The following is a 27437-nucleotide window of genomic DNA, read 5'->3' on the forward strand; positions in this document are numbered from 1 at the left end:
AACATCACCGGAGTGAGAAAGAGACTCAAGTACGAGAGAGAGATTGAAAGACAGAAAGGACAGTCTCCAGGTGTCCTGTAATAGTAGTGTGTTTTACTTCGTCCTATTTTCATCCGCCACACACTGAGGCTTTAACGTTTCACACAACTGCTTCAAGGGATATCAGGAAGAAATAAAGACAGGGTGGATAAATGAAAAGAATCTCCAGCATTTAGAGAATAAGAGGGCCAGACTGAAGCAGATGTGTAAAGAAGAGTAAACAAAAATGAAAGGATAAATAAAAAGTTGAGCTTCTGTTTTCTTGCCTGTTCAGCTGCAGGATGGATGAATACGTTTGGAAAGGAACCCTGACCTGTTGATAGATGGATCGAAATTTCGCCAGATCTTTTTATTGTATTGTGAAATGTTGTGTATCGGAAAATCTCAGTGGAGAAAAACTTTCATTTCTACAAGGCCTAACATACAATAACCTGATAACCAGACATAATATATCTTTGTTTGAGTGTTTTGGCAGCATATCCAAAAAGCACATAAAAAGAAACACGTTGGGGAAAAAAAATATAACACAATGCAAGGCAGTCGGTACGTTTACTCTAAGTAGTATCGAATCCTGGGCAATTTTCAGAGTGACACAGCAAACAGTTGGCTAGTAATCCTCCCTTTTGCTGCAGACTCACAATACAGGGATTCTCTGAGTGCTCGCCACAGTACGTTGCTTAGCAAAAGAAAAGAGGAGGGAGATATGGATAGTTACAAAAGGAGGGAATGGATAGGTCCAGAAATAAAGTAAAATCAGAAACCGTACAGTCCACAGTGTTAAAAAATTGACATTCCCAGACTTTGTGGGTATTTTTGAGAATTAAATCCGTGACTATCAAAATCCGCTAACTGGCTAACAACAGCTAATATAAGCCAATTTCTGCTTAGTCAGCATTTATATTTTTTGGTAAAATGCCATAATGTCCATAAACAAATGAATGATTCATTTGTAAATTGCAAAGTTCATTCTGACTTAAAGTTAGTGGAGACAAACTAGTACAAACACTGAGTAAATGCTGCTGAACTTAAGGACAATAAAAGGTAGATTGAAAAGATGAGAGACCTCTGTGTGTGTGTGTGTGTGTGTGTGTGTGTGTGTGTGTGTGTGTGTGTGTGTGTGTGTGCGCGTGTCAGATGCCGGTTAGAGAACAAGAGGAGAGAAAAAGAGAAGAAGAAAGTCTATGAGTTGAGGATACCACCACAGTAGCGCATCTCCGGGGAAGAGTGGTGGGTGTTTCGATGACAAAGCTGTCTATTTCCATAGGCTCTCCGTGCCTGATCTCCCTCTAGTCCCTCAGAGCCACGGCCTTGATCTGGGCAAACAGTGTGCGTGTGTGTGTGTGTGTGTGTGTGTGTGTCTGTGTGTGTGGGTCTGCATTTATCTGCTCATCATTTCTAAGTTGATGATACTGAGTCACAGCTGGTATGCAGCGCTACAATTTCTTATCCATCCGCTCTTTTATAAACCTTATATCGGACGGAGGGGAATGAATAGCCGCGGCGGCGCTAACAAGTGCTAACATCACTGCATTTTAGCATTTAAGCAGGGGAGTAACCTCGGGCAGTGATGAGGGAAGAGTCCGCAGAAATGGAGAGATAGCCTCGAGGGAGATTGAGAGTCGTGATGTAACAAAAGATGAATGATGAAAACAGTGTGATAGTGAGGAGCTGGAGATGACCATGACGGCAGAAATCCAGTTCAATCCATGACTTGATATGATAATGTGAAAATGTGGAATTTTTTTCAGAGATGGACATGAATGCATACATATGTACATATTATAATACAAGCCAAGATAGATAGATAGATAGATAGATAGATAGACACAGAATGGGGCCCAATTAAGTCAGAGGGAGAGGGGGAAGCACTGGGGAGAGAGGGAAAGAGAGTGTTGATCTAGCCTGACAGTATACTGCCACCCATCTGTCTGATCTGGTACAACAGTCCCTGCTCTTCACACATCTGTCCTAGGATCTGTCGCTCAAGTTTCATATTATTCAGAAAAACACAACCATAAGAAAGGCAAGATCTGAGGCAGGGAAATGATGAAAGCCCTAAAGAGATTACATGCAGACAGTGACAGTTTTAGAGAGAGGAGGATAGAGAGATAGAGAGAGGAAAAAAGAGCAAAATCATGTCTGTTCCACAAAGCCTGTTGTATCAAAAGGTAGCATAGAAGCCTGGAGCAAACGTCTGCTCACCTGCCAGCCCAGTCGGACCCAATCTCTCTCTCCCCCCCCTCCCCGCTCTCTCTCTCTCTTGCACGCCCACATCACACACATAAAAACACCCAAATGCACACAAAAGCAAATTATCATTTTTCATTTAATTGACATCAAACCAACAATTTCATAACATGTGCACCCGTCTAAGAAGATATAAACGTGCACACCCCTCCACACCCCCACCTCTCGTCAATATCAGCATAAATCCAGTTTAGGAATTCCCCGGCTGGGGAACAGGGATGGCTGCTGGGCTGGGCAACCACCAGCCTTGGTTCATATGCAGGTTCCAGTTCATCCACAGTTCACGCATACTCTCATCTTTTTGAAGCAGCATCCCATCAGCTCAGGATCATGATTATTCAGGACAGAGAAGAGAAGCGTGGCGTGCCATCAATATAACATCTGCCCTTCTCCCTCCCTCCCTGTCTCTCTTTTTTCTTTTACACACACACACACACACACACACACACACACACTAACAAAACTCCCTCAGAGAGTTAGCGCCGCAGCATTTAAACCCATGTTCTGACCCTATGTGTAGATCCATGCCAAGTAATCATTCGCCTTTCGCTCTCATTTTGCAGCGCCTCCCCGGCTACAAAAAAGCACACTGCCCTAAGCTTTGAACCTTTAACCAGCCAATTTGACTAACTTTGAGGATCTTGCTGCAAAGTTAAGCGTGCATATTTAAATGTGCCAACATCTGTAGAAGTACTTTGTGTATTATTAATTCCTGGACATAAAACAGACAAATATGAGCAAGGGAATAGGCATCCCTTGCCCCAAGTAATACAAAGTGGTTTTTACTACGTATTAATCAGGGTTAATCAGGTTAGTGCATGTGGGCACACACACGCACACACACACACACACACACACACACACACACACACACACACACTGATAGTCGACCAAGTGGAGTTTATACTGGATTGCATCTGCTAGCTATCTGACAGAGTTATCCAATATTTATGACAACCACAAAATCAGTGCAGAGATCATGACTCTCCACTCTCTACGTGTTTCACTTATTTTTGTTTTAAAACATATAATCCTAAAAATGTGCAAAGCATCGTCTATAGCAGTTAGAAAATAAAGTTTGCATAACTTTAAGTAAACTTCTTTTGATTTGTATTAATTGGCATATAATCAACTAAGAAAGAAAAGAAAAAAGAGAATGTAGCTGCTGTCATTAAAGGGCAACTAAAGTTCTTTAAAGATAGGAATGATGAACATCAGCATCTCATACACAGCATAAGGCGGACATGTTTTTCTTTTTTTTTTTAACTGAACGCTGTAACTCAGGTTTCCCCACCAGCGAGCCAGCTTGCTTTTCCTGCACTGCCACCCACTGCCAACATATGCCACATCCATACACAAGTAAAACCACCAGGACTCTGTACACAAACTACACACAAGCACGCACGCACACACAGACACAAGCACATATGAAAATTAATATACATGCTAACACCGCTATCCCTCTAATAAACACACAGACACCCCCACGCTGTTTATGCACACACACACACACACACACACACACACACAAACTTTGTTCTTCTCATCTGGCCTCCTCCTCTCCTTGTCTTTATTCTAATCTGCAGGAGAGGAGTTCACCAAGAAGTCAGCGGGGCATACAGGAGTTGCGCCTCCAGCGTCACACACTTGCATGCACGCACACACATACACACGTGTACATGCAGATCTACAGGGACACCGAGCGGGATGGTGCGGAATGAGGAACAAGGCGAGGTGGAGGTAGGACGCATCAGCATTTTAAATTAACCAATGGTAAACAGAGAACGATTTGACATCAAGAACCCCCCGCATGTCTTCCCGTAGCGGTGAGAAAAATAAAAGAACAAAGCATGGAAAAAGTGCAGCATTCTGCCAGACTGACAAAGATGTTTGTAAAAAAAGACGAAGCAAAGAAAAAAAAAGATAAAGATACTCATTAGCGTTTTTATATATGCACATACATTACACCTTTAATGATATTTATTTCAAAAATACACTGGAGCGTGGCGGGGGGGAGGATATTAGTGGTTAAAAACAAAAGGACTGATGGTGGAATAAATGAGAGAGTGAGAGAAAAGAGGGAGAAAGATGGAGAGAAAGAAAACGAGAAAGAGAGAGAGAGATCTGTATGTAGGTTATTGCAGTCTCACTGCACCACTCTTGAATTTCAAACAAGAACCCTGGGCAGAGCAGAGAGCAGAGGAGAGAGCAGAGGAGAGGAAAAGGAGGGAAGACAGAGAGGCGGCGGGGCGAGAGAACGAGCAACGGGCTAACACTGGAGGCTAACAGGAGGCAGGCAAGAGAAGTGGTTATTAATGAGATATCTTAACTAAAGGAGGGCAACAGGGAGAAGGAGAGGCGATGGAGGAAGAGAGGGGGGAGGCATGGACCTGGAAGTGGGAAGCAGAACTTTTTGGTAGAGAGCGCAAAAGGGGCTGAAGAGGTGAATGACAGGCTAAAGATATCTACACAACTGACATGTCCTTCCTTTTTTTTTTACCTCACTGTTCATTATATTCTCTCAGTCTATTTACACATGCTGCTGTATTTGTTATTTTCTACGTGCACATGTATGAAACACATTTCTGCTTGTGTGTGCGCGTTAGGCTGCAGCATCTCTCTAATTGTTGGTGTATTAGAGGGCCAGCTCTTTGATCTGGGGGCTGTGCCGGGCCTCAGCACTCGCTGCGCAGGGTGGTCTCCCATCATGCTCGGCTGATCACAGACGCAGCCTCACTATTGGCTGCCTGGCAGGCCCTCCCATCAGCCTCAATGCTACACGCCTCTGACAACTTCATTAGCCCGACTCGACCCTCCGAGTCTACTCTGCTATACTCTGCTCTGCCAGCAACAGGAAGCTAGCGCTGGTACAGCTGCACAAAACAAGTAGTGCGATAAGAAGGAAGACAACACAAAGAAAAACAAACACATTTGGTTGCATGTAATGATTAGTCTTTTCCTGATTCTCAAAAAAACAAAACAAAATCATGATGGTAAAAAATTCTCAGTCTTTTTTTTTTTAAGTATATTATGTTCTATATGCCCTAATGCTGCATTCACTGAGGTGTACTATCCCTTTATTATCTAATAATTGATGATTTTTTTATCTGATGAATAAGGCAGAATGAACATGAGAAAAGACGAATGGAATTTTAATTCGCTGTCCTCTATTATATGGCTATTCGAATACATTAAAGGCATCTCTGTCTCTGTCAATCAGTCTGTCTCTTCTTCTCCCTCTCACAAAAACACACACATACACACACAAGCCTGTACTCGTGAAAAATATAGTGCTGCCTCTTCTCTACACATTAGCATACATTGTGCACTGTTTGAGACTGAAATGAAGTTGTGAGAGTGGAGGTGTCGGCTACAGCATGTGATGTGTGCGCATTTTTGCTCTTAGTTAGACTAAAAGCCTGTGTTTACTTTCTCACAGAATATGCTTTAATCCCTACTCCTCTTCATTTTTTTACTGAACCTTGAAGATGGTTGGTTGATGCACTTTAGGTGCACATGTATAGGGACACTGTGGTAATGTATTTACTTTTTTGTTTACGTTGCAGTAGAACTTTAAAAGAATACTAAGACCTAATTAAAGGTATAGACAGGAAAAGTGTCAATTATTGTCTTGTTCTACTCAAAACTGAAAACTGTTCGCTTGCTAAATGCTTCATATATGAATATAAAGTAAATATATTAAAAAGAATCTTTAACCAATCTCAATCAATGGCTGACGGACTGAAGCCTCGCTTATTCTTGAGATATCAAATATCGAGATGAGAGCTCATCTCGGATGCTTCAGCTTGTCACAACAAAAACTGATTGACGGTCCATATCATCAATAGCCTTTAATCATTTACAGGCGGAGCTGACACATCTAGGACAAAGCATTTATAACATCCCATTTTAAATGACAGTAGTCATAAATCTGATCCCATTAACAAATCTTTGGGTGTCTTTCATTCCCAAAGTGTCCCTACTGCTGAATATGCAAGCTCTTCAATTTCCAGGCCACTCAAACTTTTTTTTTTCCCCATGAATCACAGAGATTAGAGAGGAAGCAACTACGTCTCTTCTCAGGACAACAGATTTAGTGTAAGTCCACCTGGCCAGCACTTTGGACTGATTTGATTTCCAGGCTGCTGAACAAGACAGGTACTTGTAATACTGGGGTTCGGTAGCCGGTAGAGCAGGTAATCCAGGTTTACCATCGTTGTAGCTCAGTGGTAGATAGGTGAACTATTGAACCCTGTCCCTGCAGCTGAGGCTTGGTAGTGTAGCAGGCTAATTAGCCGGTCGCAGGGATGAGAAAAAAAAAAGATATCTCTCTCTTCCTCCCCTGCTCCAATTTTACTTCTTTTCATCTCTCATTCATGAGCCCTTGGTGGTGCCCTTGGCATTGGGTATGTAAACTATCAATTCATACCATCACACACAGACTCAGGGCTGGCATTATAAAACCGTAGCACAGGTTGCATAATGAGCACACAGCTTAATGAAGTTGTTTCAGAGGTGATGCTGTGTGGAAAAGAAAAATCAGTGATTATTTCACAATCCTGAGACATACTTTATTTAATGTGAATTTAAATGCAGTTTTCTGGATGTTACTTCAAATATAACCTTTGGAGACTGTTATGTTTCCTTAGAATAAAGTAAACTGCATAAGCATTCCTCTCTAAATCATTTATTCATTCATTACCTCTGTCATCATATGGCAACACTCAAACACTCAGCAGTCCCAGTTACTCTGAATCCAAGCCCACATGGCGACCACTTCCTGTGGTCACACTTTTGGAGAAAGACTTGAAAAGTGAATTGCAGCACACTGGTTTAACCAGCACCACTGGTCTAAGGCTCCAATCCAGCTCAAATAAATAACACCGTGCCATGTCTTCTCCCTTTTATCTTTACTTCTGATTTACGGAAAAACAGATTTCAGGACTGTGTAACTCCTAGAATACAAAGAGACAGATTTACTTTTGGAATAAATACAATACAGTACTCGACAAGTGCAAGTGCAAGTCGGAATTTTTTTCTTTTCAATTTTCTGATATTTTACAGAGTAAACAATTGGACAAACTTATTAAAAATAATCAGTGGTATCCCTGAAGTTGAGAACTGGTTGGACAAAACAAGGAATCTAAAGATATGACCTTGGCTCTGACACACTGTGATGTTTTGTTTTCACAATTTTCTGATATCTTATAGACTAAACAATACATTTAAAGTAATCAGCAACAGTCCTATAATTAGGCACCTGTTGTTATGGCTTTCTGCGTGCTTGATTTAATTTTATTTTATCCAGTCTTTCAGTCAACTGTTAATATTTTATTAATCAAAAAAACAAAAGTGAAAATATCCATCCAGAAAAAGATTGTTCTTCGGCTCTTCAAACAAAAAGATAGCTGGCTGGATGGCTGAGAGAGAAACTCAATCCCGCCTCCTGCTGAGGGAGAGACGAGTGCTGGCTGTCGACAGGCATACCACCTGACTACCACACAGCTACTGATTTGAAACGACAAGTCAAGAGAAGTCAGGAGTAAATAAGAGAGATATATAGAGAGTGGAGAAAAAAAGAGGGAAAGAGAGAGAGAGAGGGGTAATAGATTTGAGAGTGTTTTTGGGGAGTAAACAGATGGAGTAAACACAGCACGAGGGAAACCAGGGGACTCCCACCGAACCCGCTCAATGTGTCACTGACACTGCAGAGCAGAATCAACAAAGTGCTCTGAGGGCAACATGCACACATACATGCGCACACACCCACACAATCACACACAGTTCACCAATTGGCAGGATGCTGGGACCCAGAGCTCCTATCCAGAGCAGTGACAGGCACATGGAGAACAAGCTGGCTGACAGCACATGACAACTCCTCAGCTAGTGAAAAAGGAGAAATGCATCTCCTACCTTCTCTACTTTCTAACTGGGGCTTTAACAAGTGTCCTCAATATATGGTGGTGAAAATACAGTAACACTAATATTTTCAGGATATTTATTGTGAAATATCACTCTGTATCGAGGCATGGCTATAATTTGCCCTCTCTCATCTCATCTCTGATCCTGATCTAAACCTCATCCTAGCACCCATCTGTATCGCTCCTCTCTCTCCAATTTCATCCATGCCCCCAAACCTGCTTGCACGCCCAAACTGCGCTGCTGTGTGCCAGCGTACCAACAGGCCTGTAGGCCTGTCCAAGAGAGAGATAGAGAGGAAGACAGAGAGATGGAAGGTAGCCAATTAAGATTGGGTAATGGGAGAGTGAATGTGAGAATGTGTGTGTGTGCTCGTGCACACCAGTATGGGTGAATGCCTGACTTCAAGCGGCTGCAAGTGCACTTGCTCTTGTGTGTGCATGTGTGTATGTGTGTGGTGCCACAGGCTGTGCACACAGCCAAACTTAATTTAGCAGGCCCGGGTTTTTAACACAGGCCTGAAGCTAGCCAGAGAGCTATAGCTGGACCAGAGAGCCAGAAGTTAACAGGCACATTGCTCTCCTAAACCCCCTGAGATCTCGCTCCCAGCCTGAGGGGCCAGAGAACTCATTTAGTCATTGATGACCATCACTGATCACATCCTTGTGGTCATATCTTTCCGTCAGGCACTTCATTACAATAAAGCTTTATGGAGCAAAAACTTTTCCCCCCCCGACTTTCAAGACCTTGACAGTTGACAGTGCTAACAGAGGTACGGAGACCGTCCTGCTGTCATTGACAAAACTTCTGACATGGTTTGTGATTGTTTGGGAAGTGACATTTTGGAAGACTGCTACCACTTGCATTGCTGCATTCAGCATGACAGACTCTGCTTTTAAGCCATGAACAACAACAGAGGACACAAAGGTGGAAACATCCAACATATTTCTGTTTTCTCTATGTCCCCTGGAAGGGGAGCAGAAAAGACATGCTACTCTGTGTATATGAGCGTGTGCAGTACCCATGTGTAATGTATATGTGGTGCACGTGTGGCATCGGGGCTGAGATGGATGTGGCAACATGGAATTTTTGTAGTGCAGTGGGGCATGCCCTTGACGTTGTTGTCACTGATAAAAACACAGACGCAGCAACAGTCTGAACACAAGCACACACCTTGATCACTGGTGTGTATGGGAATTCAAGCCTGGGGACTGAACACAACAAAACAGTGTTAGATTGTGTCTCAGCCTCCAAACAAACAAACATGTGCCAAACTAGCTAAGCAAATAGCAACCAAAATTTCACTTGTCTGGCTTGTATGCTGTTTGGCTATGGAATTAATAAATATTGCATCAATGAAAAGTAGATCAATTACAAATGATGGTGGGTGGATGTAGCCTTAAGCTAAAGATTGCAGAGTGACAATCAAACTAAACATATGAGGCATGTGTGTTTGTGCATGCATTGGGGAGTGTGTGTGTGTGTGTGTGTGTGCATGAATATGTGCGCACAGTTCACAATGTCTCTCCGCATGTCTCAGTGTGTGTCGTCTTATTCTACGAGGTAATAGGCAGTCAGCTTCACAGCCAGAGCATGACCTAGAAAGTGAAACCACACGGCAAGGGACTAAATGTGTCACATGGGCTCAATCATTTTCTCTCTCTCTGAAGACAGAGAGAGAGACAGAGACAGAGAGAGGGAGGAATAGGGGAAAGAGAGAGAGAAGGCTTCTACCAACCTGCTGCACTCAGAAGCTAATTAAGTCATTTGAAATAGCCACAGAGGGTACCTGTATGCAATCTCGCCAAGGCAAAGGGTTGATGAGGCTCTGCGAGGCCCCGGGCTAACTTCAAAAAGAAGGCAAAGGAAGCGAATGAAAGACAGGAGGAAAAGGAGAAAGAAGGAGAAAAAAAAGTGAAGTGGATTTTTTAATTGAAGCCCAACTTGAAGAAGAGCATGTGCGTCTGTGTCTCCTCGTGTTGTGCGGCAGCAAAAAGGTTAAGCATGCCCCCAGCAGCGTAGGTCTGCACACACAGGCTCCTCAATGGGGAGCAGGTGGGAAGATGCAGGGATGGAGGGATGGAGGGGTGCAGGAGAAAGGCTCCAGATAATAATTGAGAGAGTTCACTGAGCGGCCATGTCATGCGGCGTGCATGTGTGTATCCATGAACTCCATATCCCTCAACGGCAAACTCTGCACAAACACACACCTGTGTGTACTTGCTCTGTCCCTTCTTAGACAGACACTGAACTTAAAATGGACACTTTCTAATCGCACACTTAATTAAAAAGTACTGATGAGAGCAGCAGCCAGTTTCATACAGATGGAGAGAAGCAGGGGTTAAACTGAGAAGCTGCTAATCCAGTGAGAGAATATGGATTGTAATTTTGCTCGATTTCCAAACCCCTGATGATATAAGAAATCTACAGCTGTGCTTGAACAGAACACACACATCTGAGGGTTTTGTGCCCTAACACGCATGCCCTCACCAGGGGCAAGCCTGGCGACACCAGCGACTGAACTGGGTCACACACACACACACACATACACACACACACACAGTATAGACTGCGGCATTGGCAGCATGGTGATCACAGGAGAGGGCAGACAGGGGGCTGGATGTAGAGTGATTGGACTATTCTAGGTCAGCTCTCCTGACAATGCACCACTGTCTCCTAATGTGGTGGGCTAAAGGATAAAGGCGGTGTTTGGCCTGACATTACAGCAACATGTTCCGAAAGGAATACCTGCTACATACAGAGATACGCAGAGAGACACATACACAGAGCTTGCAGAAACATATCTTAAAACACGTAATCACACATACAACACACTTGAAAGCATGTACAAAGTGACACATATACATGCATCTATCTGTGGCAAGGAAGGGCAGGTTCAAGACCCCATGAATTTGATTCACCTCTCCCTCTTTTTCTATCCCAGTCTAATAAAGCTGTATGCAGCAGATCTCCTCTGCAGCCTATAGAGAGAGATCAGCCTGTGGACTTCAAAGGGGTTGCAACTAGGTCACCACAAGACACTGCAGTCAGCTAGAGCACAGTCTCTGGTCTGAGACATCTCACTTCTCTCTCCTTCCCTCTCCCTCGCGCTCTGCCAGCCGCTGCCTCTCTCTCTCTCTCGCTCTCGCTCTCTCTCAATACAATGATATCAGTGAAATTAAAATGGATTATGGCGCCTTTCTCTCTTGTCGTTCCCTGGGGTTGTACAGCACCATGTCATGTTACTGTTACTATAATGTTACTTCTTTATCAGTGTCCATCGAAGCTGGTGCTCAGCAGTTTAACTAATGTTTAATTTAGACACAGAGTGAGAGAAACGGGAGGCGAAAGAGAGAGAGAGAGAGGGAGAGAGGCAGTGAGAGGAGGCAGAGGCAGAGACACCAAGAAGAAGAATGCAGAAACAGCCCAATCCTCCATGGTCACACACTGCCATCCTGATCTGTCAAAGGCCAAAGAGACAGTGACTCCAAAGGCTACTGCACCACACTTTGGATAAAACAGCCACAGAGACACCCTGAGAGATGAACAGGAAACAGGAACCTTAAAAAGAGAAGAGAAAGGATAGAGAGGAAGGAAGAATAAAAAAACTCAGGAGGGAGAGGGAAGGGCAAGTTTGAGCAAGGTCAAAATGAACAGAGAGCTGCGGGGCCACGCTGCCTCTCTGAACACCGAGCAAAACACAACAACACTTAACACCAGAAAACAGCCACCAACATCTTAGGATGGATACAGGGGAGGGGGCAGGAAGGCAGAGGAGGTACACTTTCATCAGTGAAAGTGAAGGACACAATATACAGTAGCTACACACACATACATAGACTTATATCCTGTTCTCTGGTGATGGGAGTACGCATATGAAAACGTATTAGAGAATGATAAAAGAGCTTTCACTTATGGGCAGATGTGAGTGTACTGTATGAATGTCAGTTTGTATTACTATGTGTCTGCTTTTGTGCACAGATGAACTCTATGTTTGCGTTTTGGACAAAAATGTTTGTGTCTGCACATCCAGCTGTGTGGCCTCTCGAGGTGGTGTTTATGTGTGTTCTCTTATGTTAATGCAAACACTACATATATTCTATTTGCACTGCATTAATCTTCACTGAAGGGCAGAATTTACCACATTTGCAATGTAGTGAACTGAAGCAGGATTTCTTTCACTGAGCAAAAACCAGGTTGGGAGCAGCAAACCGCTATCCTGCAGCAGCTGGCAGTTATCTTACAAAGTCTGGTCCTATACAGCGTTAAAGTTACAATAAATGTTGATTGAGGTCTTACATTGACAGACTTATTTGTTAACAGGATTTACACAGTGCCAGCAGAGGAAAAAAAACTTTCAATGTCTAAACAAACTGTTCTATTAGCCTTTACAGCAAAGTGTATTTATGCACAAAGGACAATCTCCTTTAAAAGCTGAAACATGATGGTGGGATTTCCTACCCACTAAGTTATCTACAACTGCTCCTAATAGGTAATACTGAACTCTGTTTTAAGACTATAAACGCGATGCAACCACCAATCACCAAAGATGCATAAAAAAATAGAAATGAAATGTATTTAAAGGTGCTATAAACAACATACAGAACATCAATATGGTAGCAAACAATTGCATCCTGAGCCGAGAAAGAAATCATGCTCCATCTGTGTATTGTATTCCCGGTTTTCCTGTTCTTCGTTGTGGTAGACGGTCTTGCCATGTGTGCATGTTGGTGCACTCATATGGCTGCTGATAACACCACCACATACACACCCACTAACACCATTAACTCTGTCAGCACTGTTGTCATAGTCACCACTGTTTGTACTGTTACCGCCGTTAGCTGCTAGGCCACCTCAGACTCTGAATTACAGATACTGAATGCCACCTACATCTCTAATATTTGGACCATTGAGATCAGATGGGGAGGAAGGATAAAAGAGGTTTTAGTTGATGGACGCAGTGAGCAGAGCATCCTGATGGTGATATGATCATCAAATGTGCTGATCTATCAGACACAAATTATGATATTTCTATACCCACCACTGGAGGCAGAGACTAGGGTTATGCGCCCAGCAGCAGCACCTCTGGCTTTGTTGTGCACTGTTACAAACACAGATGGCAGTGTTCATGTGCATCAGTCAACACCTCAGTTGTCCACACACTGAGATTAAATTATTGTTTGTTTGTTTGTTTTTTTATATTTGGGACTACGGTAAATCAGAATTGTGCTAAAGTTGTGGACTTAATGAGCCACTGTTATTGGAAAGTCATGATAAAGTGAATCACTTCAATCAATTAATGGGTCAACTTTTTGCTTGGTAAATCACAATGATAGAATATTAGCAAACAAAATTAGACTCTGAAACAACAATGTTTATGTTTTACAGGCTTAACTCACTTCAAGGACCACTGCAGATGTTGCAGCAACTTTCAGTCAGCTGACAAAGAGCATGTCAGGTGACAACCTACACTGTCCTCTCATGGCATTCCCAAGCATGATGTGATTCCTTTATTCGTACTCCCACATTTACTTTATGGCAAGTTTATTTGGGTGTGTACAGTATGCGTGTATGAGGGGACTGTGTGTGTGTGTGTGTGTGTGTGTGTGTGTGTGTGTGTTTTTGTTGCTGTCGCTGTGTTTCTGGGTGTGCGCCGTGGCGTACTGTGTTTCTGAGCTCAGGTTGACATTCGTTTGACTGACATCGGGGGCGACAGCAGCACAGTGGCATATGGTAACTGCCTGCTAACCGCTAAAACTTGACATCAGCGCAAACAAGTCAGCCAAGCGTGGCATAGTGTGCTCCTAAGAGGGTTAAGGGATAGGCTGTCAGCATACAGCAGGATAATAACACCTATCATGAGCACCATAATACCAGACCAGATACACAGGTTGGTGTTGACTCAGATGAAACTGTTGAAAAAAAAAAGAGTAATGGATGAACTATAACTGATTTAAACACGTGTTGTATAGTTGCTATGTGGTGACGGAGTTCAGATCCTGATCTCAGCATTTTGTAGCATTATACTGAGCAGAAAAGTAAAAGAGTGCTTCCCACTTGACATTAACGTGGGTCTCACATCATCATGTGTCTATATCAATAGCCATTTACTTTAGGTCCTCCTATTTAGCATTTAAAAACAGCATATAAATATGGAATACATGGTTTATGAAGCACTGTGATGTCAGAAGCAGATTTAAATGTTTATTAATGTATTTGTTATCAACTCCTTCTATGGGCATCTATAACTGGAGGCTGCTGCTATTAATTAAAGACAGTATAATAAAACACAGGTGTACTATAAACTGTGTCCTCATAGGAGAAGTCTATAGTTGACAATGCTGTCCACCATCCACATGGCATCACTTACACACGTGGATTTAATGCATTTCTTTGCTAAAGTTCAACCCAGGATGCATGCTGATTCCTATTGTAGCAGAGATACACAGACACAAACAGTTATCCACTGACCCACTGAGCTGCAGAAGACAAAAGAGCTGCAGAACAAATCTGATCACCGATGTCATCTCTCCTCATTGTCTGTCTTCTTTTGCGCTGACACAAAAGCACACATATCTTGAAACGCTGAGACACTGCCATCGCTGAACATGATCTGATGTACTGAAATGTACATTTCACATCCACGGCGAATGCAGGACAATATCAGTCTCAAATGACAGATAAGCCTTCATATACAGATTCCATCTTCGATGTCTGGTCACATACAGAGAAAGGGAAAACGCAGACAGCTACAAGACACTAGCACATACGGGTAAACACAGATAAAAGCGCAGCCTCAAATAAATGTATGGCATATTACTAATCATGTGTATATGACAAATAATAATAAAAAGCTTGTTTAGATGTCTGAATGGCGTCATGCTGTTACCATAAAACACTATGAAAGAAAATCTGTCTCCAAAACTTCATTTCAAATGTCTACAGGAAAACCAGAGCAGCCCTCCAGCATCTATTTTCATTTCTAACCACAGAGTCGGCACTAAAACTATTAGTGGAAAGATTTGTTGTTGTTTGCCTCTAACCCTAGTGTACCCCCCAGAACCCTGGTAACCCCTATTTAAGCACTGAGTTTCCTCTCATCGATCAAAGTGTGACGCACACAGTCCAGGAGCATGACACTGGCACTGGAAAGCTTACAGCAGGTTTCAACTTTGACCCTAAGAGATGCTCCGTGGCTGATTGTGTGTGTGTGTGCTTGTGTGTGTGAGTGGGTGTCTGTGTGTTTGCAGCCTAGTGTAAATTCACGGTGGGTCACCTATCTGCTCGCCACTAGCCTCTCGCAAAACTCAATTTCCTCCTGGAACGTCCACAGCTAAGCACTTTTAACCTCTGCAAACCTGCTGCAGTGGAGGATACATGTAAAATTTACAAGTGGATGATGGAGCTTTTGCATGTGTGTGTCCGCGTGTAATATCAGCTGACTCAAATATATACGATACAAACGCCCACCTGTGACCAAAAAAAAAAACGTTTCCGTTGCACAAGTTGACGAATTGTGCAAAAGATTGTGGAGGATTTTTCTGTGCGTGTGTGCATGTCATTTATGTATGTGTGTGTTGGCCATAGAGAAGTGTTCCCAGTGAGAGAGTGAAGCGGTATCCACCACACACTGCCTGGGGCCCTCTGGAAGAGAGACTAAACAAGACCTTCCCATTGGGACGCGCACACACAGCCTGCAGCTGCAAATGACCTACTACCCACCTCACACACATAGACACACACACACACACACGCACACACACACACACACACACACACACCCTCATGGAGACAAAGCCTTTTTGATGGTATAATTTGTTAATTTCAAGAGAAAAAATAAAGTCAATTATCACACGTGGGCTAAAAAATGTACACTCCCGAATAATGTTTCACAATTAGATCAAAGTCTTCCTCTCTCATTTTCTTTTGTTTTTCATCCTCTTGTTTTTTTTGCCATCCTCTCCTTCCCCAAGCAGCATGGTGGCATGAGCAGCCTGGAAACTGACACACCAAACAACTTCCAGCAGCTTTTTCAACTATGTACTGTATATATACAGTATACTTGAACGTCCTTTCATTCAACCTTTATTTAAATCTCAAGCAATATGATGGGCATGCCCTCATTTACAATGATGTCAAGAGTACAATTAAAACAAAATAAATGTGTGTAAATACTGCACATTCAAAAAGTAAAAGTTTATTTTTCCCTCTGAGTGTGTATAAACTAACTGCGACATCTGAACTCTTTTTGGATCTACAGCAGTAGTTCCCAAACTTTTTTAAACCATGGCGCCCCAGTGACAAACCAACACCCTCATGCACCCCTTAAAGCTGAGACTGTCGTAGTAAATATCTATTATCTGCATTTATTTTAGGTCTATTTACTGTGACAAAAGTGTGATAAAATGCTATCAAAAGAAAAGAAAAGAAACAATTGGAAACAAATCTTGCCACATCCCTGGCCAGTTTTAATGGCACCCCGGGGTTTCGCAGCAGCCACTTTGGGAACAACTGATCTGAAGCGCTATGTTTAAAGTCACACTATTCAAATTGGATTACTTTGAGAGGAGGAATCCTCTAATGCAATTTGCATGTGCTATGTGTGTAAATCCAGAGGAAGTTTGTACACAATAAATGATATCTGCACAGTAACATTGCCAAAGTTAATTTACGATAACTCTGAAAGTGTTAAAATCAACACTTCCTGTGTCTATGGAGGTCAATCAACACTAATTAACACTACAGAATTTGCTATGTTTTGCCCTGAATCTCTGCTCTTAGCCCAAATGTGAAATGTCATAACGCATGCTCCCCCTTAAACACTTACGTGAATTATGTATCTGGCAGATTTGCAGCTGATGCAAATTACAGATGCCACTGGTAATTACGATAATGACAGGACCTCCCAAAAGAAAATCTATTTTAAACAGGGCCTAATGCGGAATGCGAAGAACGTGTCCTACGCCAATGACATACAGAAACAATGATAATGACCATGTGCTATGGCCTTTTACCTACAGTGTGTGTTTAGAAAATACCTCAAACCCAGTGTAAACTGTCGTTCTCATTTATCAGTGTCTTGTGAAACAATAGCCTGTGTGTTTTCCTAGAGGAAGCCTGAGGATGAACATATCTTCTTCATATCGTTCTCTGACTGACAAATAAAGGCTCCCTGCCAAGAGAAACTCAATGAGACCACAATCAATATACTGCTACAAGGTGCACACACACACACACACACACACACACACACACGCACACTACACAGATAGGGGATGATGTACGATTACCTGGAGCACATAACAATCAGCTGCATGCTCATACAGTATGCACACGCACACACTCACCTACTGCATGCACACAGACGCGCACACTGAAAGACACTTAATATGCAAATATATTTTTTTTACAACAGGGACAGCACTCCATTGTTCATCTGGTCGTAGGGGGGCAGAAAGATAGATAAATAGCTCTCTGGATATCTAGCTTGGACCTCAATTGATGAGATTTCACATACGGCAGCAGCAGTGCTGTTAGGACAGGGAATACCACCACAAAATAATGTTTTCTCTCCCTCTGATCAATTTTTAATTTGGCCTGTGCAGCCGAGCCCTTGGCGGGCCTGGCCCCGGTAATTATGGTGGGTTATTGACAGCTGCCTTCCCGCGGGATGCTATTTAAAAGAGGTTTAACCCCAGAGCAAGTCCAGGCCCCACACCCGCCTTTGAAGGTGTCAAGTGCATTGATCTGAGCTGCGGGATGTGCTGGGACCTTCCCACCTGGAGGTGTGTGTTTGTGTGTGTGTGTGTGTGTGTGTTGCTTGCAGGGCTGCTATTACAAGGCCATGGCAAGAAGGTGCATATTTTGACCCCTACACACACACACACACACACCCACACACGCACAAACTGTCCTCTGGCTAAACCTCCCTGGCTGGACAGAATGATACCTGTCTGGCCTCTGTAGCCACCTGATGCCCCAAGATAGGCTGTACACAAACTGTACGTACAATGTTATCACTGGGCTACACACGCACATGCACACACACCCACACACACATACAAACAGGTTAACTCACAGCTCCGGGGGAATTAGAGGAACTAATGAGAAAGGAGGAGGAGGAAGAATGGTGATTGGAGAGACAGAGAGAGAGATATCCTCACAGCACGCAGGGCCATGACACAACAGGCAGATGCCAGAGTGTGCAGCCGATGTTGAAGAGGACATCATCCAGCTAAAAAAAAAAAAAAGAAAAAGAAAAAGAAAAGAAAGAGGGTGGGCAGCATGACAGAAATTAAAAGAGGATTTCTGTGTTTGAGTTTGTCTGCTTCACTGCCCCCTTTCAGCCTCCCATTGAAATTCTGGGCAGATACAAACCCCTAGGCTTTTGACACACTTTTGAAAACACCACACCCCCTCTTTCTTACCAGTGGGTCTCCAGTGTCGAGCCTGACTCACTGTCGAGAGAGAGGGGGAGAGACGGAGCAAGATGGAGAGAAGGAGGGTGAGAAGGAGGGGAGGCATTACGAGGGGGTATAGATCTGTTTTTGTATTTGCAACTTCCAAATTAAATTAAGTAGTTCTTGAGGACAGCGTATAATTCTTGTGGCTTGTGTGTGACTGTGTGGAGTGTGCACATGTATACGCAGTTAACAAGTTGTTGTCAAGCTTGATATTGTGGATGAATTTGTACATATTAAATTCTAAACAATGAAATGACGCTAAACTTCACCACTGACTGAACTTCTACAGAAATCATGTGTATAGCTGACAAAAAAGTGAGATTTTCACCTGAAATGAATTCAAGGTATTTTGAAAGATAGCTTTTCTAACCACATAGTAGCCAATAAGTAACGTGTGCAAAACCTGGAGGATGGAAACTGAAGAAGAAGTCGAGGGAGAAAGGTTTAGAAGTGATGTAAAGTGAAGAAAAAGAAAATAAGTCACACACAATTTTGGCTTTTTGCTCCTCAACTATGTTGTGTCATGACCACATAAGTAATAAAGAAGAACTTCAACCTCACAACAGCATGTGTGTGTTTTCTTTCAGTTTAGACGCAAACTTACACAAGTCGACAGTCCTACTCTTAACTCCAACAACTAATGATCTCGCCTTTCAATAGTCCCTCTTTCCTCAATTATTATGACGGTACCCTCACAATCTCTCTCTCTCTCACACTCTCTTTTTCTCTCTTTCCCATCCCCCCATCCCCTCCAAACCCCATGGCGCCCACCCTCCACCTCCACCATCTCAGTCTCAGGATGCAGAGCAGTGACAGGGCCAGAAGGTAATGATACAGCTGCCATGATGCAACAAGCAGACCTGTCGACTGTCAGGAATTGAAATCATGAAGGAATAAGCTGTCATTAAGAGGCCCTCTCCCAGTAGTGGAGCTGTCAGATGCCTGCCTTCTGCCTACTCTCTCTCTCTTTCTCTATACTCCCGTCTCTCCTCTGCCAGTCCCACCCCATTTGCAGTCACTCCCTCGTCCTCCTCTCATTTCTCTCTTCCTGCTTCAATCCTCTCTGTACCCCTCTCCTTCTTCCCTCTTCTGTCCTCTCCCAACCAATCATAACCCCTCTCCCTCTCAGCATTCCCCTCAACCCACCCCCCCTTTCCCCCCACTCTCTGGTTGTTGCTGGAGCATCCTCCTCTCACCTGTCATTCTACCTCTAGGCTATGGGAATAGCACCACTTCCATGTGCACACACACACACATGCGCATAACAACAACATGCATGAGATCTGCAAACACAGCACAAAGATTCCCCTTAACCTGGCGTCACTGTGCACACTGTGCCAAATGCCACAAGTGCACCCTCTGCCCCATGAGATGCATTTCTGTCTGTCTGTCTGTGTGTATGATTTCTCTGTGTGCACATATCTGACAGTGGTCTACTGGAGGGTATACACAGGTATATGGGGTATACCCACTTCTTTATCTGACCGTTTATAGTACGCCAACCTATCGGCTAAAAAGCCCTTGGAATACACTGGAGAGCATATGAGCATCTCCCCAGTAACCCATTGACCCCATAAACTTCCGCTACCCCACTGATCTGTGCATGCATATTTTAGACTTATTTTTAACAGTACATTGTGCCATCTTACTTATGCGTTATCATTATATAGCAACATGACAAAGACTTTCATATCTGTAGGGAGTATGGTGGATATGGGAGGAAAAGGCAGGCGATTGGGTATGGTGTGTAGGAGAAAGGCTGCCCCGAGATTCACCCTGTGATTGTTTATGTGTGTGCGCATGTGTGTCATGTGTGTGTGCATGTGTGTTGCGCAGAGGGCCTGATTAACTAGTGCAATCAGCTATTTTTCCCATCGGAAGAGCGGAAAGGCTGACTCGAAGTTCCCAGGAACATGGCTAAGAATCTTAGAGTGGTGCTTTAGTGCAGGTATTTGCAAGCCCATACACACCATAGAAGTGTACTGCATGTGCATGCAAACACACATACACACTACATTAGCAGGGAGTCAAATGAACTGTTTTATCTGTGTATGTGTGTATGTGTGTGTGCTAGCTCATGTGTTTTGCAAAGCCACAAGCTCCCCCCCATATTTGCCAAACGCACTCCAGTTGACCCTTTGCTGCAGGCTTTGAATTTCCAATCAACTTCCCATGAATAACTTCACATGAGCTGCACTCGAGGCAACGCATTCTTGCCACGAAACATTTGGGGAAAATAGAGCCTAATTTAAATATAATATAAAGTACACTCAAAATGTCAACATTTGACCCACAACTCCACTTAACGAAATTTGTAAATCAGAAATAAAGTGTAATTGTCATGGTGCCAGAGTTGCTCTTACACAGTCAACAGCATCGGACTGTTATAATGAAAAATTTACAAATACCTTCTGTACCAAACTTGATGACTACGACTAATTCCACACTGCTGGATATCAGCCGTGTCTTTCCAGTTCTTCGCAAGGTAGCCAGACCTCACCTAGTCATCACCATTTCTGCTGCACCTTTCTTTCTACAAGGAGATTAACGATAATGTGCTGGATGTCAGCTACCCACTTGGCTGACCAGTCAGGCACTCACTGTAAACATTTACTTTGGCGATACATTTAAATGAACGCATAACTCATGCCATGCTGCCGTGCATGTTTGTCTTAGTGCTGTATTGCAGGTAGAAGACAGTATCTTTAAAAAGCAAGATTGGATTTCTCTGTCAGAGTGATGAATTAGCAGCTTGTGCAAGTATACGACTTAAAGAATGTGTTACTGATCATCAAACATCAGAAACCTATGGCAATTACATGTCAAATACATGATACAAACCAGCCAAAATAACTACGCTAATAGAAATATGGAAAGTTACATGATATATGTTGGCTTACCATTTTAATTTTCATTGTTTTATAGGGCTGACTAGTAAAGCTGACCTGAATGCTTCGAAGCTTCATAGCACTGATTGCTGCTGTGGTAATCAATGTCAAAATCAGTATTCAAATTTAGAGCATTACCCCAGAACATCCCAAATAGTTCATAAATTAAATAAACAGCTATTTAGCATTATTCAATATGCAGCAGCATTAATTATTTTAGTTATTCTCAGACAAGAACATTTAAATTCAGTCACAGTTTTGTCTCGCTCTCATCTAACCCAGTCACTAACAGTCCACCAGTGCTGCAACTGTGACAGTTTGAACACATGTGACAGGCTTACAGATACGCTAGCAAGTTGTCTGAAAGGCTGAGCATCTTAAATAGTGTCAAAATGTGTGAAGCTGATCCCCTGAAAGTTGAGTGCCAGATAAGCAAAGGGAAACTGGTATGTCACAAATCAGCAACAAGCTTGGCAAATCACCTGAAAACTGCAAGTATTGAAAACTGTAAGTATTGCTGTGTTCGCACTACAAGCAACAACACAGAAGTGTGTCAAGCTAAGTGTTGCTCAAGTGCTCATTCACGTAGTTATTTCGTCAGAAGCTTGTGTTTGTCTACTATTTGGTCAAAAATATATCATTTATTAATGTCTGAGCCCAATTTTAGTGTCACATTTCACTACCCAACTGCATCCCTTTATGCACTGCAATGCAAAGAAAGCTAGCGTAGCAACATCTTACTAACCTAAACAACACAAAACCACAGCTAGAAAAAAACATATGATTGGTTGATGCTTTACAGTGTCATTGGAGCACTGAAAAAGTTATGGCCAGCTCAGCTTTGATTTGTTGTGCATCACACCCAGTGTCAGGTATTTGTAGCTTCATGTCACTGGCTTCCATTGAAAATAACTTTAAGCTTGTTGCTATGTTGCTCGTAGCATCAACACAAAATAACAGCTTACCTAGCTCACAAAGTATACATATTTTCTAGCTATTATGGCTCAAGTGCAACCTGCATGCTGACAAAGCAGCTCGCCCCAGTCCTACTGGCTAAACTGTTGATTTCACTGGTAAGCTCATCCCTCTCTACATGATCTGGAACAGATCATCAAAATCAGCCGATGGTGTGTTAGACTGAGAGGGAAACAAGCAAATTATTACCTGCAAATGCCACATTAGGGCTGAGGCTTTTTGCACTGACATTGTATTAATGTTAGATGTTGGTCCTTGAGGTGGTCTATTCACTAACTTGTACTGACTGTGGATTTTGCAGTCTGTATTTGCTGTGTCACAGAGCTGTCTCCTCTCTTTTATATCTGTTTATATTAGTGCTGAATCACTAGATCAGCTTCTCTCTTCAGTCTGTATAATAGGCGTAACTTCTGTACATGCACTTAAAAAATGCATCCACACAAATTTCATGGTATGACATAATAAACCACAAACATGCCCAGAACAGATGCAGACAGCATGAATTGACTGTAAATGTGTGCGCCTGTCTTGCCAGAGCATGCACAGAGTACATGGCCTGTGTGTGGTAAATGCCTGGATGATGATTTGTCAGGGTGTAAGAACACGATTTCTTGTTTACTATGATAAATGAGCAACACTCGCACTACACACACCGTGTTCTCTATATCTAAGCTGTCACTTTGGCTTTCTGCAGCACAACCGCTGCCTTCTCCAACTGCACTACCAGCCGGGGTAACTGTAATTCAAAGACAGTCTCGGGGTAGCCGAATCATCTGTTAGCACACACGTGGGCACACACGCATGCAACCCAAACCTCTCCCGTTGTGGTACACAGCAGGAGCGGGCTTTACACAGCAGTGAAAGTCTTTATGGCATTCAGATGGACGAAACAAGGGAACAAGGGGAGAGGGAGAGCAGGATCTCCCCTAAGTCAATTTGAACAGCGGGCCGATGAAATTACACAGGTAGTCGTGGCCAGGCTGACAAATGAGCACAGAGATGGGGCTGAAAATAATAAGACAGGCAGAGCCACCTTTTGCTTGCTGACACACATATGTATACACTCGTGTGTGATCATATGGTGGGGAAAGAAAAACTAATATATATTTTACATTACATTACATCTTCTTCTCTTTCAGCTCAGTCACCCATGACGACACAGGACTATATAGGAATCATGCATGATAAGAAATTGTATAATGATGAGCATGTTGAAGTATATGCTTCATTTCACTAACAACAGCAATATAAGCCTTAATTATGGGTTGAGGACTGTACAATAATATTATCATTTAAGAGTCTATACTTACATCTGTTAATGAATGTCTGCGTGTTATTATTTGCCTCTGTGATTACAAGATGCTGTGGAGCACAGAAACTGTTCAGAATCATATAATTTCTCATACGACCTCATGACAAAGTTTCCTTGTACTCCACAGTTGTGTTAACTTTACAAGGATGTCCAACTGAATTAAGTCGATGTTGTACATCCAGAGTCTGACCTATGAAAGCAACAACAAATTACCCACAATCACAATTCAAACCTTCATTCAAATACAAGAAAACAAAATACCACGACACTCTACTTCTGACTGTGCCACAGCGCCTTCCAAAGCCCCAAATATTCAAGCCTGCTTTTCAAATAAACAGTGTGTCACACCAAGAGCCCATCAGGCTAACCACTGTGGTAGTGCTGGTACCAACGACCACAAGATGAACACAGTGCCTGACCTTCTCACTCACAGACCCATACAAATCTACATACCAAAGATATGTTACAATTTATACTCCATGCAAAGGGAAGAATTATAAGAAAAACTAGAATTACCCCCTTGTGGTTGTGTGCCTCCGCAAACCAGTCAAGTTGCAGTCACGGTTTACATCCATGTGCACCCAGACCCAAATGTAGCCATGGCAGTTGACAGTGCTTCAAATATGGATATTACTGTAAAGAAGCTACTTATTATAAAACATAGATGCTTCACACACATCTTCAACGCAGTAGCCCAGAGGATCTTGACCTTCTGGATATAAATTGCTTTGCTTCATCGTTTCATCCTATCAGACATTTTATGAGCTTTTGTCATGTTTAGCATGCAAAGTTTTGATATATGGCCAAAAACACGTTTTGTGAGGTCACAGTGACCTTTAGCTTTCACCACCAAAATGTCATCAGTTCATCATTAAGTCTAAGTGGACGTTCGTGTCAAATCTGAGGAAATTTACTCAAAGTGACAAGGACAAGGTCACAGTGACCTTTGATCTTTGAGCAACAAAATCAAATTTCTTCATCACTGAGTTCAAGTGGACATTTGTGCCAAATTAGAAGAAACTCCCTAAAGGCGTTCTTGAGATATCATGTTCACAAGAATGGACAACCCAAAAACATGATGCCTCGTACTATGGCTATCCCCGGCATGGAGGCATAAAAAAGTAGAGAAGGTACAGTATTTAGGACAAGGAGCACAATAAATCTTACAAACATCTTACGTGCAGTGTCCTCAGTGCAATCAGCCCACCCATCCCTCTTGGTGAAACATCAAAACAGAACATCTTGGATCAAAGATCAGAAAATCAGTTCAACATCCGACAGAATAGCTTGAACTCCTTTTGTTGTGTCCCCTACCTCCATGGCTCTGGTGATGAAGGGGATCTGTGTCCCTGACTCCAGGTCCTGGTTGATGATGAGTCTGCGGGCCCACTGACCGGCCCGCACCACGCCACTGCCCTGGATCAGCACCAGCAGCTTAGACGGGTTGGACAAGGCATCTGGGCTCAGGTAGATAAAACTGGTGGGTTCATTGTCTGTAGCATCCACCTAAACGTTCAGGAAAACACAGGTTACCACATGTCACTTAAGGACATTATTTTTGCAGTCAAAGCCCCAAATCTCTTATATATAGAAAAATTTCGACTTTCCCAATGATGTTTATTTGTTTTTGAAACTGCTCTACATGTTTTTGATGTGAATTCATAGACTTTTGGGACAGTTAACTCAATCAAAATAAATCTTTGATGTTTCCATGCAACATCAGCAAATGCAAAAGATCAAATTGTGATTTGCGTTGCTTCAAAGAATCGCCTGATAATGAATATGAAGAAAGAAATTTTCTTATGTAACATGTAGAAGTTTGGGGAGAAACAGTCTTCTCCTCTGTGGCCTTTGTAATTAAAAAAGCTCACATGCATCAGTACACTAATCATCAATAATCATGATTAGAAAACAGCCTTTGTGTGATTAAAACTGAGGCAGAAAGTAATAGAGACAGAAAGAGAGGCTAAGCGAGTTAGTGAGTGTTTGTGTGCGTGCATGCGCTCCGTCAACATCCCAGGCATCTTTGCATCCATATGCCTGGAAGAATCTCTAAGGAGACAAACACTGTCCATAAAAGCCATGGGTGGCAGCTGCAAAAACTTAATCCAAGCAGACAAAGAGAGCCGAGTGGGGGAGAAAATCTTACCCTTTATTCTCTTGTGCTCCCTCATTCCCTCTCCCTATACTTGGCTGTGGTTAATCTTCTTAAAATCTGTGGTCACAAGTTCAATGCCACGCAGGTGGACGGACCCACCACTAATACACAAATACACATACACACACATGCCATATACACACAGGCGGGTGGGCAGCAGAAAAGCAGAACAGAGCAATTTTCCAGAGGAATAATGAGATAAATAGGCCAGGCAGATAAACCAGTAAAAGTGTATGGGGGCTAATGAAAGGCGCTGAGTCCCTGGCTAGGTGATTTATGGACACTGTTAGAGCTGGAGCTAACTCTGCTATGCTTCTAAACACCAGCGCTGCCTAACATCCCTATAAACGCAGCCTGAAAAATGATCCCAACTTTTATAAACAGCAAAAGAGCAGGGATGGAGGGGTAAAGGGGGGCAAAAAGAGACAAACATGCTTCCAACAACAAATAAAAGGGATCAAGTGTGTGCTCTGAGCCTGGATGAGCTGGGCAGAGAATAACTCCATGATGGCAGAGTAGAAAGTCCTCTTCAGCGCAAATGAATGCAAAACAGATTAAGCATCAGCATGCTGCGCCTCTGCGCCTTTGAAATGACACGTCACAATACAGTTAATTTGTTGAGGAGACACTTTTGCACAAAGGATGCGGGCAAAGGAGGGGGTACAAGAAAGAGAGGGAGTAAGAGAGAAAGTGAGTGAGATAGAAAGAGAAAGACAAAGACTGATAGAGAATGAGGAGAGCTGGCGCCTCACAATCCCCCTTTCTTTATTTTTTTTAAACAGGACACTCAATATCATTATCACACTCTGAAGCCTGAGCATTTACGTCAATTTTCATATTTAATGCTCCCTTTAATCTTCAAGGGCATAAATCAAAGAGGAAAATGCCTCTTTTCACTCTGGGTACTTACTGGCAGGATTGCTTTAGTCATGTTGCACTTTTTCTCCAACAGCTCATAAACATACTGAGTGATGATCTGGAGAGAGAAAAAAAACACACACAGAACACACATGCAATCAAACATTAACAATACACTCTAATGCAATTAATATATTCATATTGCTGTTGATACAAATCCATCCAACAAAAGCCAAGTAAACTCTGCGTGTATGTGTGAACAAGTAATAGCAACCACTGTCATGCTTGCAAACAGAATAAAAAATACTATTCAAAACCCTAGTTTGCCCTCTGGTGTGTGTGTGTATATGTGTGTGTACATGAGCTACTTGAAAGGGTCTGGATCGTACTGTGTGCGACGTGCGTGTGAATCACAGTGCAGTTAGAGTGTTGAGGTTGTAAGTGCCAGGAGAGGAAATCTCCTGTACAAGCGAAGGGCTGATGTAAGTTATGTTTATCCCCGCAGCCACAGCACTAAAGAACCTTGTATACCGAATCATTCCAACCCCAGGCCAAGCCTTTCATGGTTCAGTGACATT

At 42.8% G+C, this 27437-nt stretch overlaps 1 protein-coding gene across 2 annotated transcripts in view; it reads right to left on the minus strand.

The window, feature by feature from the left end:
- arb2a (ARB2 cotranscriptional regulator A) overlaps positions 1-27437 on the minus strand; it is a 172351-nt gene that overhangs the window by 116865 nt on the left and 28049 nt on the right. For both annotated transcript variants that reach the window (XM_033619777.2, XM_033619776.2), the window contains exons 5-6: positions 26912-26977; positions 25158-25349 (exon numbers count right to left, since the gene is read on the minus strand). In XM_033619777.2, the coding sequence (XP_033475668.2) occupies positions 25158-25349; positions 26912-26977 (258 nt within the window). The remainder of the gene's footprint in view (positions 1-25157; positions 25350-26911; positions 26978-27437) is intronic.

The sequence above is a fragment of the Epinephelus lanceolatus genome, chromosome 9 (genome assembly GCF_041903045.1).
Source record: "Epinephelus lanceolatus isolate andai-2023 chromosome 9, ASM4190304v1, whole genome shotgun sequence".
NCBI lineage: Eukaryota > Metazoa > Chordata > Actinopteri > Perciformes > Serranidae > Epinephelus > Epinephelus lanceolatus.